A 17,968-nucleotide genomic window follows, 5' to 3' on the forward strand; every position below is an offset into this window, starting at 1 on the left:
ATTTCCAGCATTTCCTGTTTTTATTTAAGTTTTATTGATTTCCATTTCAAGTTTGTTTATCTGGCTTAATTCTCTACTAGCTACCAATTTAAAGAGGTCTCCGATTTGAAACCTCCCTGCCCCTTAGCCCTATAAGGATGGTTTAGCCTTTGTATGAGAAAGTGTTACTTACAGAAGCACTGAATTGCGTAGCTCTGATTTTGTTATGCAATATCCTATTCGCATGTGGCGGAAGTAGCAAAATTCCTGCAGATTTCATAAGTAACACAAGTTACAAAACTAGGCAATAAAACTCCTGTCTTTAGTCCCCTCTGCACCTACAGTCATTGTGTGTCCTTCATTCCCCTGTCATACAGTTCAGTTTGGACACGGAAGACCAGTTTGCCATCTGACTTACAAAGGTATAGCAGTGCTGGTCTATCAGCCAACTTAAATATGAATGTGAATGATCCAACAGAACTGATTGTGTGTCGCTTGACTTTTACTGATGAAAGAATCAAAGTGAGACCATAGAAAATGTGAAGATAGAACATGGGTTCAGGAGTAGGCTTTTCAGCACTGCAAATCTACCCTGCTGATTTGTATCTCAACTCCATTTATCTGCCTCCTGCTTCATTTCCCTTGATAGCCTTATCTAAAATAAATCTGCCTTGGTCCTGAAAGCTCAAATTGTTGCAGCAATCATGGTGTTTTCAGGGGAAGACAATTCCAGATTCCTAACACACAATTTAGGATAAAGTACTTACTGATATTGCTCCTGTTCAAATCATAGTTATATAAAATTGTTAATTATAAAACCCTGTTCAAATTATAGTTATATAGTTATAATTATAAATATGTTCAAATCAAATCTTAGTTCAAATTATAAGATTATGTCCCTCCTTCCTGATCATCCAACCAAAAGTAATAGTTCACTTGTGTTTTCCCCTATCAAATCCACATGTTATTTTCAACACCTCAGCAAGATCATCCCTCAACCTCCTTACCTCAAGGGAACACAAGACCAATTTGCCCTCATAATTTAATCCACTAAACCTCCAAAGATTACACTGATGATGTAACTTGTCAGAATAGAAAGCAAAAGCAAAAGCAAAAAAATGGGGAAGTGGTGTGGTGGTTAGGCAAGAAGCAATTCTAAAAGGCAAGTTAAGAGGTAAATAAGTCAGAAACAAAATTAAGTGTAAGACATGGGAGAGACAGAAGCAGGGGATGGAGCAGTAAATTCATAGAACAAGGCTTAAGCAAGGAAAGTTATTGTTCTTCCTCTTTTATGGGTTGGGTTGAGATTCCAGAAGCAACAATTGCAAAAAAGATCTCAGGAAAGAATGTTCTTAAATAGACAAATGCCTTCGGAGTAGGATTTCCAATCATCACCTCCTTGCTGCCTCTGTTCACTGTGTACAACACTTCCTCAGCTACTTCCACTGGATGAACACCATACGCCAACTTCCTGAAGAAAACTAAGTAGCACAAAACAAATAAAGAAACAATTAACAAGTCCATATTTTCTGTTTGCCCCTTGCTTTATCTCCCTAGTTATTCTCAATTTATTGCTGTCAGAAAAAGATTTCATATATTTGAACCAATGATTCAAATTGATTTTTAAAATAATGCAGTACATTCAGGGAAGAGCAAGGGATATTCTCAGTCTCCTGGTTAACATACATAGGAAAGATTGATTCTCAGAAAACACAATTATCTGGTTACCATAATAATGCCATGAATTGGAAGTTACAGGAGCTAAAATACTGTCCATTTTCTCATATAGTTATTGCATTTCAAAACAACTTATTGCAATTGAAATGTTTTGGAAAATTTCTGACAAATCATATGCCACTAATTAAATTCAGGTCTTACTGTTGAATTGGAAAGATGGGTCAGTTAGCATTGTAATCCACAACAACTATTATGAATGATCTGTAATTATTACAAGACAAGTTTCCTAAAACGAGAATGCCTTGAAATTCCAGGTTTCGGCTGATCACAATGTTTGGCTCTGAGACTCTGCAAATCACTTATGAAATGGGCAAATATTTTACCCTGCCTGAGGCAAATAAGGATAACACTGCAGAGCTGCATGCAACAGAAATGAATATGAGAAGGAACACAATAAAAATTTGTTCCCACGAGTTTTTGTAGAAATTGTGCTCTGTAGTGCATGTAAACATTTTCTCCTTTAGTCCCCCTCTATTACTGGTCTCTTTTATATCGGGGAGACCAAACACAAATTGGGTGGCTGTTTTGCAGTCTGCCTGCATGATCCCAAGCTTCCACTTGAATGATACATGCAATACTCACTCTTATCCTAAACCCTTTGTCTTTAACCTCCCACATTATTACAGTGCTCAACATGCACCTCATCTTCCAGATTGTGGCCTTCCAGACTCAACAGTGTTCAACAATTTCAGATAATCAGCATTCCCAACAATAATTCTACATGCCTTTAGGGTAACTTTTATTCTTTAAAATGCACCCCTTTTGTTATTTATTTTATCCTGCTGCTTGCCCCCCTAGGGTTGCCAACATTGTATTCCAGTAATAAGAACAGATTTTGGACAGGGCATAGGCCAATCAAAACAAGCCCTGTCCTATAATGAAAGATCTTTGAATCAGCTCAGCACTGTTGGCCAAATGGTCTCCTTCAACCCTGTACATTGTATGAAATAATCTTAAGTAAGTGAAAGAGAGAAAAAGCACACAGGATAGGCCAATAATTCATTGCTAAGGTCTGGCTGCTCTTCTGATAGCTCAGCAATCCTCGAAGTCCATGTTAATATTTTCTATTCACAAATCTGTAAACTGACAGTATTCTACAATGGTGTAAGACAATTACAGGCCTGTGCCCACTAGTACTATACCCTGGTATTATGGAGAGAGAGACCTGTATTCCATCTCCACACAATAACATACCTGTACCAACTGCCAGTACTGCACTGTACATGATGCAGTAACCGATCTATATCCTAATGGTATTTTGTCCGAGTGTTAAAGAATGACAGACTACTCCCAGCAATATTGTACCTGTATTATACAGTGGCAGTGTTGTAAAGAGCAGTACTCTACTGCAGTGTTATACAGTGACAGATCTGTACCCAACAATACTGTACAGCAGTGGTATTTAGTGACAGACTTACGTCCACCAGTACTATACCCTGTGTTATATAGTGACTGACCTATACCCACTAATACTGTAATCCAGTGTTACAGAGTAACAACTTGTTCCCACCTGTACTATACCCCAGTGTTATACGAGGACAAACTGGGTACAGACAGTGACAGACCTGAACCCCTCACTGCTATATCCCTGAGTCTAGAGCTGGATATGGTTGATAATTTGGGTACCGGCCTTGTCTGATCTCTGGTTCCAAGTTTAGTTTGATCCCCAGGTCTCTGGTCCCAGGCCCCAGGTGCAGTCTGGTTCTTGGATCTCTGGGGCCTGTCACCAAGCCCAAATACCCAGCCTGAACAGGGGACACTGGGAGTAGCCAAACTGGCAATGTTGAGCATAAGCAGGGAAAATTCGGAATACAGGTTTGCAGTCAAGGAAGCCTCGCAAATTGATAAATAATAATAACAAAGAAAGCCCAATCCAACTTCCAATCGCGGTGTTGCTTCACAACAGAGTGTAAAGCTTCTAGACTCACAGTGAACTGCATGAAGACATCGCAGTCACTCCTCTTAAAGGTGTTGGGTCTGACCTTAAGTTCCCTGTCCCCTCCCACAGCTTCTTTGGCTTACGAGAAATCTTATGTGTCACAGGAGATGGATAACTTTCCTCATGGATATGGGGACTATTCTGCAGAAATGGTGGCAGCCATAATCCTATCAGCAAACTTCCCTTTAGATTTCTTCTTCATTTCCCTCTTTTTCTGCATTTTAAAATCTTCATCATCTCTAACTATTCCCAGTTCTAATAAGAGGTCATCGATCCAAAATGTTACCTCAGTTTCCCTCACTGGTGAGGCTGCATGACCTTTTATGTATCTCCGCATTTTCTTCTTTTATTTCACATTCTAGTATCAGCGGAAGTTTGTATTTGTAAAATTTCTTGGTCCTCGAAATACAAAATGAAATTTTAAAAATGAAATTTAAAATGCAGGTTATCTCAATCACTCTGCAAAGATAAAATACCTACCAAAAGTAAATTGGTTTTAACCATTTAAAGTCTCAGACTCAGTGGATGTAGGATACATTTCAATTAGAGAAATGTTCATGCACACAGACTCATCTTCCCCTTTTGCAAAATTCCTTGATCCCTTTTAAAACCAGTGAATAATTAGGATGATTCTTACATTTCCAAATGGATGCATCCCAATTCCCAGCTTCTGGCATTTGGTGATAAGAGCGAATGAATGTTGGGCTCACAGTGCTCACAGTAATGCCATATTCTGCAACTTCAGCCCGTAGGCAATCAAAAAAGGCTTGTAGTGCATGTTTAGATGCAGCATCTTGAAAAAGAAATAAAACACTGTCAGAATATTCTAAATTACAATAGTATCAATTCTCTGTATATATCTCAGAATTTTGATCATTCATTATTTTTATCACATTAACTTCGTTGAAATTCTGTGAAAGGTCATGGCACCATGTAATACTATTAAAACACCGCTGTCTTCACTTGCTATGTCAAGCTTATGTAAAGTACAAACCAGGTTATTCAGTCATTACATTTTCCACCATCAGCAACTTTGCACATTCCTGCTTGAGCAGCAAGATAAAGAATGGATGTGTTTCAAGCTCGGGGTCAGACCACGGGTCAGAAGCATGCACCATTTTAAGTCTGGTTTGCATGAAGATAGTGTGACATCTGGCATGTGATATTTGCATGCACTGATATTTCCTCTTTATTATATTAGTAGACATACAGATCAAAACTTATGCAAGTCTTACAGGCTGCACGGAATGGAAGTCCTAATTTTCCTTGGATACTGTTGACCAGCACAATTTGACCACTATGTCTAGCAATCATCGATGGAAGAAGCTCTGTGAAGAGGAAGAGATGCTGTTCACCTGACTGTAAACAAAAATCTGTGAAATTATTGTAAGTCCATACAACTCTCATGACATTGTCCAGAAATAAAATGTTAAACCTTAAGTGAGTTTGACTTGACTCCCTCCAAGTACTGTTCCTCAGCTCTGTAACATCATGGAACTACTTCATGTTATCTCACAAGTCTCCTTATTCTATTGAGAGGTTGTGTAGTCTGATCCTACTGTAATATTCTTATGATCTCTGTGATACCCCGTGACTAATTGTCATTTCATACTAAAAATATCAATCAGAGTAATTAATTTAATATTTTCTATCCAACCTGAGCACGTGACCTATTTAATATTTTCTGTCCTATACACTGTGTATTTCTTCAACAGTTTGTAGCCATGAATGTTGCACTGATCGCCATTTTCTGAGTTTAAACCATGTTTCTAATATTTCTTACTGCCAAAAAGTTCCAAGGTTTGGGGACCTCACTTCTAATGCATTTGGCATTCTGGTAGATGCACATTTTATTGGCTCACCTCCACTTCAAGTCCTGTTACTCAGAACTAGTTCCAACAATTATCTCTGAATGACTGTATCCATCCCCATGGGTTGACGAATAGCTTCCCTGACTGGAGTTGTTTGGTTTTCAGTTTTCCCTCCGCCTTCCATCTACCCAGCTCATGTGATTATCTGCTCCAATGTTCCATGTAAGCCTCATGGTTCCACATTGTTTACTTTACATTTCATTTTCATTACAAGTCCTTGCCATAAAGTTACTTTAGGAAATTAAACATTGTGGATTTGATACCACAGTTAAGTATTCTTTCCATCATGTAAGAAAATCTTGCTTACATTATCTCACTAGTAGTGAGGTTTAGCCTACCTTTAGTTAGAGAAATGGGTCCAAAATAATTAGCATCCATTATCTTCTTGTCCATTTGAAAAGGGACATTAAGGGCACCTCCTTTAACTTTCAGACTGCTGTTGTTAATGAGCACGTCCACACACCCAAAGGATTCAAGGATTTCCTTGGCTTTCTCCGAGATGCTCCCTGTGTCACTTAGATCCAAAAGCACTATCTTTGGACTGAATGTCTACAAAGAAAAATCACCAATTAGTTCTTCATATATTGTTGTTATAGTCAAGATCCCAACAAAGTTATTCTTCACTTTGGTAAAAAAATCATAAAATACAAAACACGTAAACTGACTTCCATTCCATATTAGAATCTTGTCACAAAGAATAAGTTTTTGCAGCCAACCCCTATGTCAGCATAGATATTTGGAAAAAATACACTCACATTTTTTTAAAGAATTCTTTTCTCCTCCAACCTTATTTGCAAACAGGTAGAGATGCTGATCAGGGAACCTGTCACTACCACTACTTGAAGGTATAATATGAATACACGTGAAAACCATCAGCATCAAATTCTCCTCGGCACAGAACACCCGAGCTAGGGCATTTGTCATTTTTTCCATGACTGCTGGTCAAAATCCCAGAAATTGCTACCTCACGGCACTGTGGGATTACCACTGCCACACAGACTGCACAGATTCCAGAAGAATGGAATCATTAACACCCACTCAATGTATTTCAAGTAAGTGATAATTGGTGGCAATCTCAAGGTATTTCTTTAAAATAGTATTTTTCACCTGTGTATAACTAGTTTATAGAACTATAATACATCATTTTCCTGGACTTTTAACCCTGCAAACATCTGGCTCCATATACTGCATGTTTTACAGCACATATTTCTTGATTTGTATTAATTTTGTTCCCCTTATTTTCATTTGTGCTGGTGTCCTGTAGAATCAATTTTGTCCTTCACCTAGTTTTTCGATTTCTTTAAAAATTAGTCTGAAGTGATGGTACTCCATGATTGTATCTAAGTACGAAACATAGAACATTACAGCACAGGCCCTTCTGCCCTTGTGCCAGACTAATTAAACTAGTAATTAAATGCCTCACTAAACTAATCCCTTCTGCCTACACAATGTCCACATCCCTCCACTCTCTGCACATTCATGTGCCTTTCTAAGAGCCTCTTAAACGCCTCCATCATATTTGCCTCCACTACCATCCCTGGCAGCGTATTCCAGGCACCCATCACTCTCTGTGGAAAAAAAACTTGCCCCACACATCTCCTTTGAACTTACCCCCTCTCACATTAAATGCATGCCCTCTAGTATTAGACATTTCAACACTGGGCAAAAGATACTGGCTATCTATGTCTCTCACAATTTTATAACTTCTATCAGGTCTCCCTTCAGCCTCCGCCGCTCCAGAGAAAAAAACCCAAGTTTGTCCAACCTCTCCTCATAGCACGTGCCCTCTAATCCAGGCAGCACCCTGGTAAACCTCTTCTGCACCCTCTCCAAAGCCTCCACATCCTTCCTATAATGGGGCGACCAGAATTGAATGCAATACCCCAGCTGTGGCCTAACCAGAGTTTTATAAAGCTCAACGTAACTTCCTGCCTCTTGAACTCAGTGCCTCAACTAATAAAGGCAAGCATGCCATACGCCTTCTTTACCACTCTATTGACCTGTGTAGCAAAGGATATAATCCAGTTTCTTTTAGTCCTCCATAGTTTCTGTCTAATTACATTTGTATCTTTCAACAAAGTAAGCAGTCACATAGTCACAGTGTCAAATAGATAAGTAGCAACTTCTGTTCATCACACTTAAGATTGTTGGTAATGAGAGGTGAAAAAATGATGTAAGAAAACTATTGTTTATTCTCAGTTGCAAGGTGATGGGTCTGTTTGAAATTGGTGCTGGAATTGTCAGGAATACTCACCTGGCTCGGGTCTGCAACATCAAGTAGGGCCCCTTGCAGGGCTTCTAACTTTTCCCAGTCATTGCCACATAGGACCACACGGCCTCCCCCACTGTGAAATACTCTGGAACATTCTGTTAAGTATTAAATCAACAAAGAATTGATGCTAAGTGAAAATAATTTAAAATCCAGTTTTTTTTAAATCCAATGTAAATATTGATTTCTAACTGTCGAAGATTTTTAGAAAGGTCTTTGACCTGAAACGTTAACTCTGTTTCTCTTTCTACAGATGCTGCCTGACCTGCTGATTTCAATCCTTGTTTGTACCTATCCTTCACTTGAGCAGAAGTAGATCAAATCCGATGGTGTCAGCCTTGTTTCACTTTTGGCAGACTCACCTTTGAAGGCTGTAGGTTTGTCCCACCATAGGGATTTCCAAGAACTGTATAAAGTTTACAGGGGAAAAAATAGCTCATTTGGCCGATGTACGCTGCTGTTTATGCTCCACACAAATCTCTTCATCTAATTCATTACTGTTACCTTCTTCCTTTCTCTTCCATACACTTATCTAGCTTCCACTTCATTGCATCAATGTTGTTCACTTTATCTACTCTAACTTAATGGATCTTTCATTTTAACTAAAATCTTTCTCCTGAATTTCATCATGAATTACTGATGGCTATTTTACATTTTTCCTCATTTTATTTTGCCTTATTTGAAGGGTTTATAACTACCCTATCACACCCTTTATTGACTTTATGGGCTTATGTCAGGTCACCTCTTAGCCTCCCTATAAATAGAAAGCCTCAGCCTGAAATTCCTTTCATGACTATTATAATCTCTTTGTTCCACGTGAATCTTTCTTTGCACTGTCTCGACTGCTTCTGTTTCCAGAACTCTGCACAGTACTCCAAGTGTATTTGTAGACAATCAGGGCTGACACACCAGTGTAGCAATGAGGGAGTGCCGCACCAGTGAAGCTGTTATCTTTCAGGTGAGATCTTTCAAGGCCCTGTCTGCAAGTGAATTTAAAAGATTTTACAGCACAATTTGAAGAAGGAGTGGAGTGTTATCTCTAGAAACCTACACACTTTTTTGATGTTCCTTCAATCACCTGACTAATTCCTTGAAATATTATCAGGGCCATTGGTTCAATCATTAAAGTTAGTTGAATATTCTTTGTCTCAACTATTCTCTGGCAAATATGCTTATTCTGTACCTAACCTTTTACATTTAATCTTGTATCTATTACTTATCAATTTAGGTCATCCTCCCTACAGTACAAACATCAAAGCAAACAATGATGCATATATTTATCAGAGTTAGCAGTAAAACTTGTTCTGCTACTTAGAAGGGATTTCTGCATACTTTATTCACACAGCGTTACAGGTTAGTTGGCAAGAACAGGAAAAGAGGACTACATATCTAAATATAGACTTTGCAACTGTCCAATAGGCATTTTGATCAACCCTATATATAGCTTTAAGCCATTTATGCTGATGAAGAGCAGTGTGGCTGACACAGATATCAACTGTCAGCGACTTTGACCATCACTTCCAAGGGTATTCTCTTGATTTTCCTATATATAAGAGGCAGACATTAACTAAGCACGACAGAGAAATTTGTCTTTCATCCAAAGAGCCAGATACATGCAATAATGTAAGCCATTCTCAATATTCAGTTCCTCTGGGGTCAGTTGGGGCTGAATGTGTGAAGGTGAGGAGGAAAAGCACCAAATGACATTCTGACAAGTGTTTAGCACTAATGACCAAAAAGAATTACACCCCCCATGAGCTCAAGTAACTTTCCCTCAACTGTGTGGCACCAGATCAAACCCTGGTGCTGTCAAAATGAACAATCTTTGGGTTCAAAAAGTTTATAGAATCCTATAAATATCCTACTAATTTGAAAGTAAACCTACCGTGGGATTGCTGAAGTGTTAAACACTGTATCTAGGTTTGAATCAAGCTTTAATTAAAGTTTCTCTTTTCTATGTGAACTCTATTTAGGTAATATTAAACCTATTCTACTTCTTAGAAATAACACCCATTAGCCTTTTTGAAAGTTAATTAGTTTCATGTCGACATTTTTGTCATCACCAATGTCAATAAAGATATACAGATGTTTTTACTCTCTGAACTACCTTGTCCAATTCATCAGGTAATTCAGCACGTTTACTCTCAGTGTTTTAGTGTTTAACAATGAATCTCACTTAAAGCAAACCCTAGGTTGGAGAACTGGCCTTGCAGGAGACATGTCTGATTTGGGACTTCCCTAATTTTTGATAATCTGTTAATGATTATGTGGTTTATATGAGACGTTAAGCCTGCAATGAGCTGTCAAAAGGTCTCTGGTGCCAATGCTGGACATCCACTATACAAAAGAAAGTCTCACAGTTACATACTTCTTATATGACTTAAGGAAGTTCCAAACAGCATTACATTAATTAAGTATTTCTTGAAGTTTCTTGTAATGCAGGAAGTTTAACAGCCAGTTTGCAAACAGTAATGTACCACAAATAGGAATCTGAAAATAACCAGATAATGTGTTTTTTATGGATTAGTTGAGAGATAAATAATGGCCAGGACACCAAGAGACACCTGCTCCTCATCCAACTCAGAGGGCAAAAGGGGTTTGGTTTAAAGTTTCCACAGAAAAACAGAACTGTCTGCTACAGTGGGTGCTACAGAATGCTCTGGTGGGTTGCTACAGATCGCTATAGTGGGTGCCAAAGATGACAACATTGGGTGCTACAGACTGCTACCGAGGAGGGGCTGGGTGGGTGCAGGGTGTGCCACAAACTGTTATAATCAGGTATCACCATGGAGAATTTCACAACCACCTGAACAAACTGATGGTTTAATGGTCTTTCTTTAATCTTGCACCGAAGCAGTTGTACAGATCATGTGCAAACTAAACAAAGATTGATAGAAATCTAAACAAAGATTGAATTACGGGTAAACAATATTAAGGATTTCAGTAACTTTTTTAAAAAAGCAGAAAATGCTGGTCGTATTCAGTGGATCAGATAACTTCTGTGGGAAGGGAACATTTGAGGTCAATGACCTCTTGAAATAATTTTTCCCCTCCACAAGCCCAATGAGAGGAGTGGGTGTCTGATTCTGGATTTATCTTTAGAGAGTGAAGCTGAGCAGGGAGAAGGACTCTCAGTGGAGAGCATTTTGCTGTTATTATGGGAAAGAACAAATGCAAAATAGAAGTAAAGGCTCCGAATTTGAGATGTTATTTAGTCACAGTGGACTAGGAAAACAGCCACTTCAAAATAAATTAGTCTTGGAGCAATGGGAGGCATTTAAGATTCAAAGGGTAAAAATGTCTCATAAAGAAAATGAACGGGTCTGCCTTAGATGACAAGTTTGTAAGGTAAGGCAAAATAGGGAAGCAAACATCAGACACTGAGAATTTAATAAATCAGAAAGCCTGGAAGATGGTAGAAATGAAATTAAAGGAAAATTTGGGGAGCAAAGAGAGGGCATGAAAAAATATTGACAAGTAACAGCAAAGAAAATCCAAAGAAGTTTTATAAGTATGTAAGAGCAAGAGGATAACAATAAAAGAGTAAGGCTACCAGGGATTAATAAAGTAAGGATGTGAGTAGGGTTTTGAAGAAATTTTTAGTGATTGTCTCCACAAATAAGGGGGTTGAAGCTAATATTGTAACTAAGGGAAATGAGTGTGAAATATTAGTTTGAGTAAAGTTAGTAAAAAAAAGTATTAATGGGTTTGAAATCTTTGAAAATGGATAACTTGCCAGGCCCAGAACAAATATTTCTCAGGCTGTTAAAAGAAGCAAGAAAGAAAATTAGAAGCTCTGATTATAATTTTTTAGTCATCTCTGGCTACAGGAGTAGTTTCAAAGGACTGGAGGGCTACTGACGTCTGTCTTTGACAGCTGACTGAATTGGCGGCATGTGTTAGTGGTTACCAAGGATCAACATTTGACTGCCAATTCGCTGCAACAGGCAGGAAGAAAGAGGAAGTGGGAGGAGAGACAGGTCAGAGAAACAGAGAGAGGTGTGTGTGTGTGTGTGTGTGTGTGTGAGAGAGAGAGACAGAGAGAGAGACAGGAAGTAAGAGAGGGAATCGGAGTATTGGACAGGGGTGGACAGGGAGCAGGTGATCAGGGGATAAATAGGGTTACCAGCCTCCTGTATTGCATGCTCCCCCAACATAATTTTAAAGGGTTCCTCTTGTAATTTTAAAGGGAAATTGGCTGTCCAATATGATAATAGTTTGGGATGCCATTTCTCTATCCAATTTTCCTGAACTGCACATACCAAGACCTGGGATGGTCCCAGGCAGAATGATTCCAGGACAATGAAGCCTAGAAATTCATTTGTCCAACTCCAAACAACAAATCAGTGAGGTGCAATTGAAAATTTGTTTAACCAGGAAATCTTTCTGAGTATCTCAGCATCCATCAGGAAATTTGTCCCCTATTTGTTTTGCTGCGACTTCCATGTGCCTTAGCACCTTTAGTCCAACATAAAACTGCCCAAATAACATCAGTAGTTGTGCAACCCAGAAGTTCATCTGCAGTAAGTTTTACAACCTCCCTAGTCTGAAAAGCAACAGTTCTTATTTACTTACAGAGCAGCCAGGTTTTGCTAGCTCTGTCGCCCCTGAATGTTATTTAAAGGGCCAACACATATTCTTTGTCCTCCCTGAGACTTGTGGTTTCCTGCAACCTCAAATACAACCTCACCCTGGAGGTCACAGTCACTCTCATCTTCACGACCTCAGGATAATCCCAGGATGCCATGGCTGTTCCCTGCCACATATTACGAAATGGTGCTGACTGCCCAAAGTCCAGTGAGAGAAGACTTCATTGACTTTTCCTTCAGTCCATAGGAACCAGACATTTATTATCTGAAGTGCGGGTATTCATAGACTGCACTTACGTCATTACAGAGACTTCGTTGGAAGTCTCCTGCCCAGAGCACCTGGGTGTGGCCCTGGAGAGTCTCTGTGATCCCTTTGCATAAAGAACATTCCTCCTGCAGTGACCAGCTATTCTAGGTTCTTGGGACCACTCTCCTGTCACCCCCCCCTCCCCCACCTCCTATATACTCTTTTCCACAATTGCAGTATCACTCACTCAGTAGCAACACTCCAACTTAGCTGGAGACTGTTGCCTTGTACTGTGATAAGTCCCATTAGCAGGTGGGTGCAAAGATTGTACCTGCTTGGTTACATTACCGACAAGCGCAAGAACATGCAACACATCAGTAACAGCATGGCATTATACAGAGAAACCTGACAATGTGAATCTCGCAATTGAATATTTCTTAATGCAATCTTCACAAACACCATCACAATGACCCACAATGCTTTCTTAATGCCAAAAGATGGTAATGTAATTTCTCTCAGCTACTTGTCATAGAGCTACCCAACAGACAAAAGGGTCTAGAGTTTTGTGATCATTGGTGACTGACCTCCAAATTAATTTAGGATACCTTGGAGCAATCCTCCCAGCATATAATTGCAAGAACTCCCAGAAACCTTCTGGGCTATAGAGAACATGCCATGCCTAAAATATATTCTTTGTGTTGGAAATACAATGTCGGCAACTCCAGAGGGCTGGTGCATTGAGCTTTGTGTTAAGCTAGCAGTACACTTATGGAATATGGCATTTAAGGATGCATTCACTGAGCACATGAGTGAGGTCTTTGAGGTCTGAGGTATTGTTTTGGAGCTTGACTTCTGACATTGACCTTCACAGCTTTCTCCACTTGGCCCCCTATTGATAGTGGTCATCTCTCACCCTCTTCCACTCAGGTCTCCAGTGCACCATGGCACCGCTCTCTCCCGTGATTCTTTTGCAAAGTCACAGTCACCTTCACTCTGACCACCACTTCCTGTTGTACTCATAATACTGCACAATGAACTACAATATTAACTACCCTTGCTGTAAATGGCAAGCATTTCATTGCTCCAATGCTAAAGCAGTGAAAAGTCTACCAGCATTTATGACCCTGATCATTGTTTGTTCACCCTTCTAGAAAGACCATTAGTCAGGATGTTGGGTGATAACACAACTGGACTTAACAATGTATCATTCATACTAAATAGCCTGTCGACACTCCCTGAACAAGGTTTCAATACAGCAAGGATTACTTGAAACTAGATTGTCGGCATCCTGCCAAGAGTCAACGTTTGAAGAAAAAAGTTTTTAAAAGAGATACAAAGATGAGAACACACAGGACCTGCACCATGAAAATTAATGCCAATCTTCTCAAACTTCACTCCTGCAAACTCTTCCTGCATTACAACCTCTAGTTCTTTGTGTTCTTTCAGTTCTTGTCTCTTGTGCACCATGAACTCTAATCCTCAACCACTAATAACAATGCCTTTAGCTTCTGGATTCTAAGCTCTCAAGGTGCCCAAACCCATAAATATTTCCACCACTTTACCTCCCCTGAGAAGCTTCTTAATACCTAATTCTGGTCATCTTCTCAAGTATCGGCTTACATGTTAAATTTGTATAATAAAATTCCACAAACAAATTTACTATAATAAAAGCATTATATAAATGCAGTTTGTTATATAACTTAGCTTTTTATGCATTTCCATACTCCACATAAAATCAGGGACCATTTACGAAAGAACAGTCGATTGCTTACCTTTTCCAAGTCCTGATACAGCATCAGTTATCACAACCACTTTGTTCCTCACAGCTGATTTGGACATCAGGCGCATTATTCGTTTGTAAATATAGACAATACCAGCAATCCCAACCACCAGTACAGGGAGAATCAATAAAGCCAGAACACCCATCTCTCTGCAATTAGCAAAAAAAAATCATGAATAGTATGATTGTTACAATAACAGTGATACACATTATGAGATGTAATAATGTTAAGGTGAGAAATAGTTATGAATCTTTGCAATTCCCTACTATGTAAGACTGTGAGTAGACTGTCACTGACTACATCCAAGGCTGTGATCAATAGATTTTTTTACTAGAATGGAATTGAGGGACATGGGAACAGGGAGAGAACTGATTTATAATTTGCCATAAGCTCATTGATTTATGAAGTAGGTTCTAAGCCAAATGCCCTACCTCTGCATCATTTTCTTGTTTTTATGTCACACCTGTCGCAGCGGTAGCTCTTGAGTCAAGTAATATGTCTGCACTTATTAAATAGAACTAAATAGGTGCAGAGCTTATAGAATTCTGCTACAGTGTTACCTGAGAGTTTCTTGCAGTATGAATTACTCTCAGCCAGGGAAGAAAAAGGATTTGTACGTAAATAGCATTCGAAATCAGATGAATGCAGTGAGTTTACACTGCAGCAACTTTTATGCATAGATGTTCAGTATCACCCTTTTGCATGTATCATGCTCCCTACACACATTTTATCTGTTCCATTGGTATTGGTTAAAATAGGAAGACTTCCCAAGATACTATTACAACATCCTTGATCTTCTGTGAATAATGCTATGATGTCTTTAATATATATCAAAATGGAACCTAATTTTAACATCTTATCTAGGGATAGAATGTCTTATTATGTAGAGGCCTTTAATCCAACAGTGTAGTGTCAACCTAAATTATGCACTGGAGTTCTGAGGCTTGAATATTTTATGTTAGAAGTCAGAATAATACCAATTGAATTAAATTGAAATTCAAGAAAACGTTAACTCCTTGAAATGTGTCAAAATGACTTGTCGCTTTACTCCAATTAATACTAACACATACTATCCTTTAATGGACCCTTCCTTTAATGCTCTCTCCTTTTTGTCCCCGATTCCCATTGACGTCCTCCCTTAAGTTATTCCATTTTCCATTTTTTTTGCTGTCTCTGCTTTAATGCCTTGTTGACCCTCCAATGTTAGTAGAGTCCATGCATAATAATAACAAAATAAACTTATTTTTAAACCTCTAACTTTAGACATTTAAACATTTAATCTGGGCTGACAGTCAAGCAGCATTGAAGGAGTGCTGCACTGTTAGAGCTGTTAGTTTGTCGATGGTTATGTGAAAAGCTAGCCGCTCTCCTCGTTTGGCCTCTCAGATGGAAGTAAAAGATCACATTACAGGCTTCATACAGGAGTAGGGGAGATCTACCAGTGTTCAGGGTAATAAACATTTGTTGTAATCACTGAGGACTTGCTGTGTACAATTTTCCGGATAATACTCCCAACACTGAAACAGCATACTTCAGAGGTATGCAGATGACTGAAAATCATTTTGAAACATCCTGAGATCATGAAAAGTTAAAATAAAAACATAAAATGCTGAAAATACTCAGAAGGTCGAGCCATATCTGTGGGAAGAGAAACCTAGTTAACTCTTCAGGTCAAAGACAACTTGTCAGAACTGGGAAGGAGAGAAAAAAGAAAGGAAAGCTATTTATAAACACCAGTTCTTGCTTTCTAAATCGTTATGGGCAGATTTCATTTATCTACTTTGTACAATATTACTTTGTTCTTTAGCCATGGGTTTATGAACTTTTGACATAACCCAACCCTCCCAAAACAAAAATTAGTCCCTCTATTCTGCTTCACGGGCAAAACAGGTTTCAACTAAATGCAGAGTAATACCCATTCAGTTAGTTTAATTCTCCTGTCTGTACAAAATAAAATAATTCACATTTTCCCCCACAATGAGTAGTGGCTATTTTCTTAGAAAACAGCACAACATTTTTCATTTTTTAAAATCAAATTACTTTAAGTCTTATCAAATTATTTATATGGAAATCTGCAGGCACAATTTAAAACAGAATCGAAAGGTTCACTTACTGCAGTAGCTGATCCAAGGGTAATAAGATAGTAATTGCCCTTGTGGATTGTTGCAGAATAAAATAAGAAGTAAGTCAGTTAGATACCCTTATCTGTTCACATTTAAAGATTCACTCTTTTCAGCTTCTAGTGTGCTGTGCACCAAAGGAGATCCTAAAAAGTTTTTTAATAGCTAGAAGCTGAGTCAGTTATTTCTGCAGAACTGAGATGAACCTTCTCCCAAATTCCAGTCTTGGCTTCCCTTCTGAATGTCATGTGTTCCTTCCAATGTTGTTCTAATAATATACAAACCAAATACAGCTACATGTTACTTATGAACATGCAAATCTTTGGACAGCTTTTCAGCTGCAGAAATTATTCAATTTAATCACCTTTTTTCTCCAAATGAAGAGTTTGAAATTCAGAGCATTGCCCAACATATAAAAATAAAACAGACAATAATCTCTGGCAGTGCTGAATAGAACACAGAAGAAAACCATTTGGCCCATTGTGTCTGTTTTGTCTCTTAGAGGTATCCATTTAATTCTATCTCTTTACTCTTTGTCTAACGCCCTGTAAATTATTTCCCTTCAATTATTCATCTTTTTTGAAAATGTTACTATTGAATTGGCTCTCAACACCCTGTCAGTGCATTTCAAATGACAAACCCTGTAAAAAATATTTCATACCACCTTTCCCCCAAAAAATCAGTCTGTTCATTTGATTACAGACTTTTCTGTCACTGAAAGCAGATTATCCTTATTTACTCTATAAAACCATGCACAATTTTGAACTGTCTCAAATCTAGCCTTATCCTTTTCTGATATAAGGAGAACAACTCCTGCTCAAATAACCAACATACAACATCCCTGGTACCATTCTTGTATATTTCCTTTGCATCCTCTCCAAACTGAATCAAACAAAGTACTCCATCTGAAGTCTAATCAGTATTTTATATAGGTTTAACATAACTTTCTTGTTTTTCCACTGTATTTTTTTGACAAATAAGGATCCTTGAGCTTTTCTAACAAATTATACTGACACTTTTAAATATCATATTAAAGCTCACAAATTTTGCCCTGTATACCCAAGTGCATGTTTCCACTTGGAACATAAATTTTGGCTGCTCCTCTCTCATCCATCCCTTCCTCAAATGTCTGCGTGTTTTCTGCAATTCCAGTTCAATCAAGAATAACTGGATTATGCTTTGTACAAACCAAGAGTGAGTGCAAAATGGTTTGAATAAGGATCAATTTTTGCTTCATGATTGGGAGGAGTAGTGGATGTTTATTTCAAACTCCTTTGCATGAGACATGGATAATTCAAAGGTGAAATGTTGCACAGGTTTCTCCAAGTCTTCAATATTTCAGAGAATGCCTGAGACTGAGTTTCTTTTTAATATATTAAATGGATAGGCACCCCAAAGCCCCACCCCCACTGCACCACCACAACACCACCCTACAT

At 38.5% G+C, this 17,968-nt stretch overlaps 1 protein-coding gene across 1 annotated transcript; it reads right to left on the minus strand.

The window, feature by feature from the left end:
• Positions 1 to 1,251: 1,251 nt before the first annotated feature.
• On the minus strand, positions 1,252 to 14,557 carry dhrs7cb (dehydrogenase/reductase (SDR family) member 7Cb). Its single transcript, XM_052033013.1, has 6 exons — positions 14,404 to 14,557; positions 7,781 to 7,893; positions 5,865 to 6,075; positions 4,891 to 4,983; positions 4,293 to 4,448; positions 1,252 to 1,460 (listed from the first exon to the last, which is right to left on the minus strand). The coding sequence occupies exons 1-6, from the start codon at positions 14,555 to 14,557 to the stop codon at positions 1,252 to 1,254; spliced, it is 936 nt and encodes a 311-aa protein (XP_051888973.1).
• Positions 14,558 to 17,968: the final 3,411 nt, after the last annotated feature.

The sequence above is a fragment of the Pristis pectinata genome, chromosome 18 (genome assembly GCF_009764475.1).
Source record: "Pristis pectinata isolate sPriPec2 chromosome 18, sPriPec2.1.pri, whole genome shotgun sequence".
Classification (NCBI taxonomy): domain Eukaryota; kingdom Metazoa; phylum Chordata; class Chondrichthyes; order Rhinopristiformes; family Pristidae; genus Pristis; species Pristis pectinata.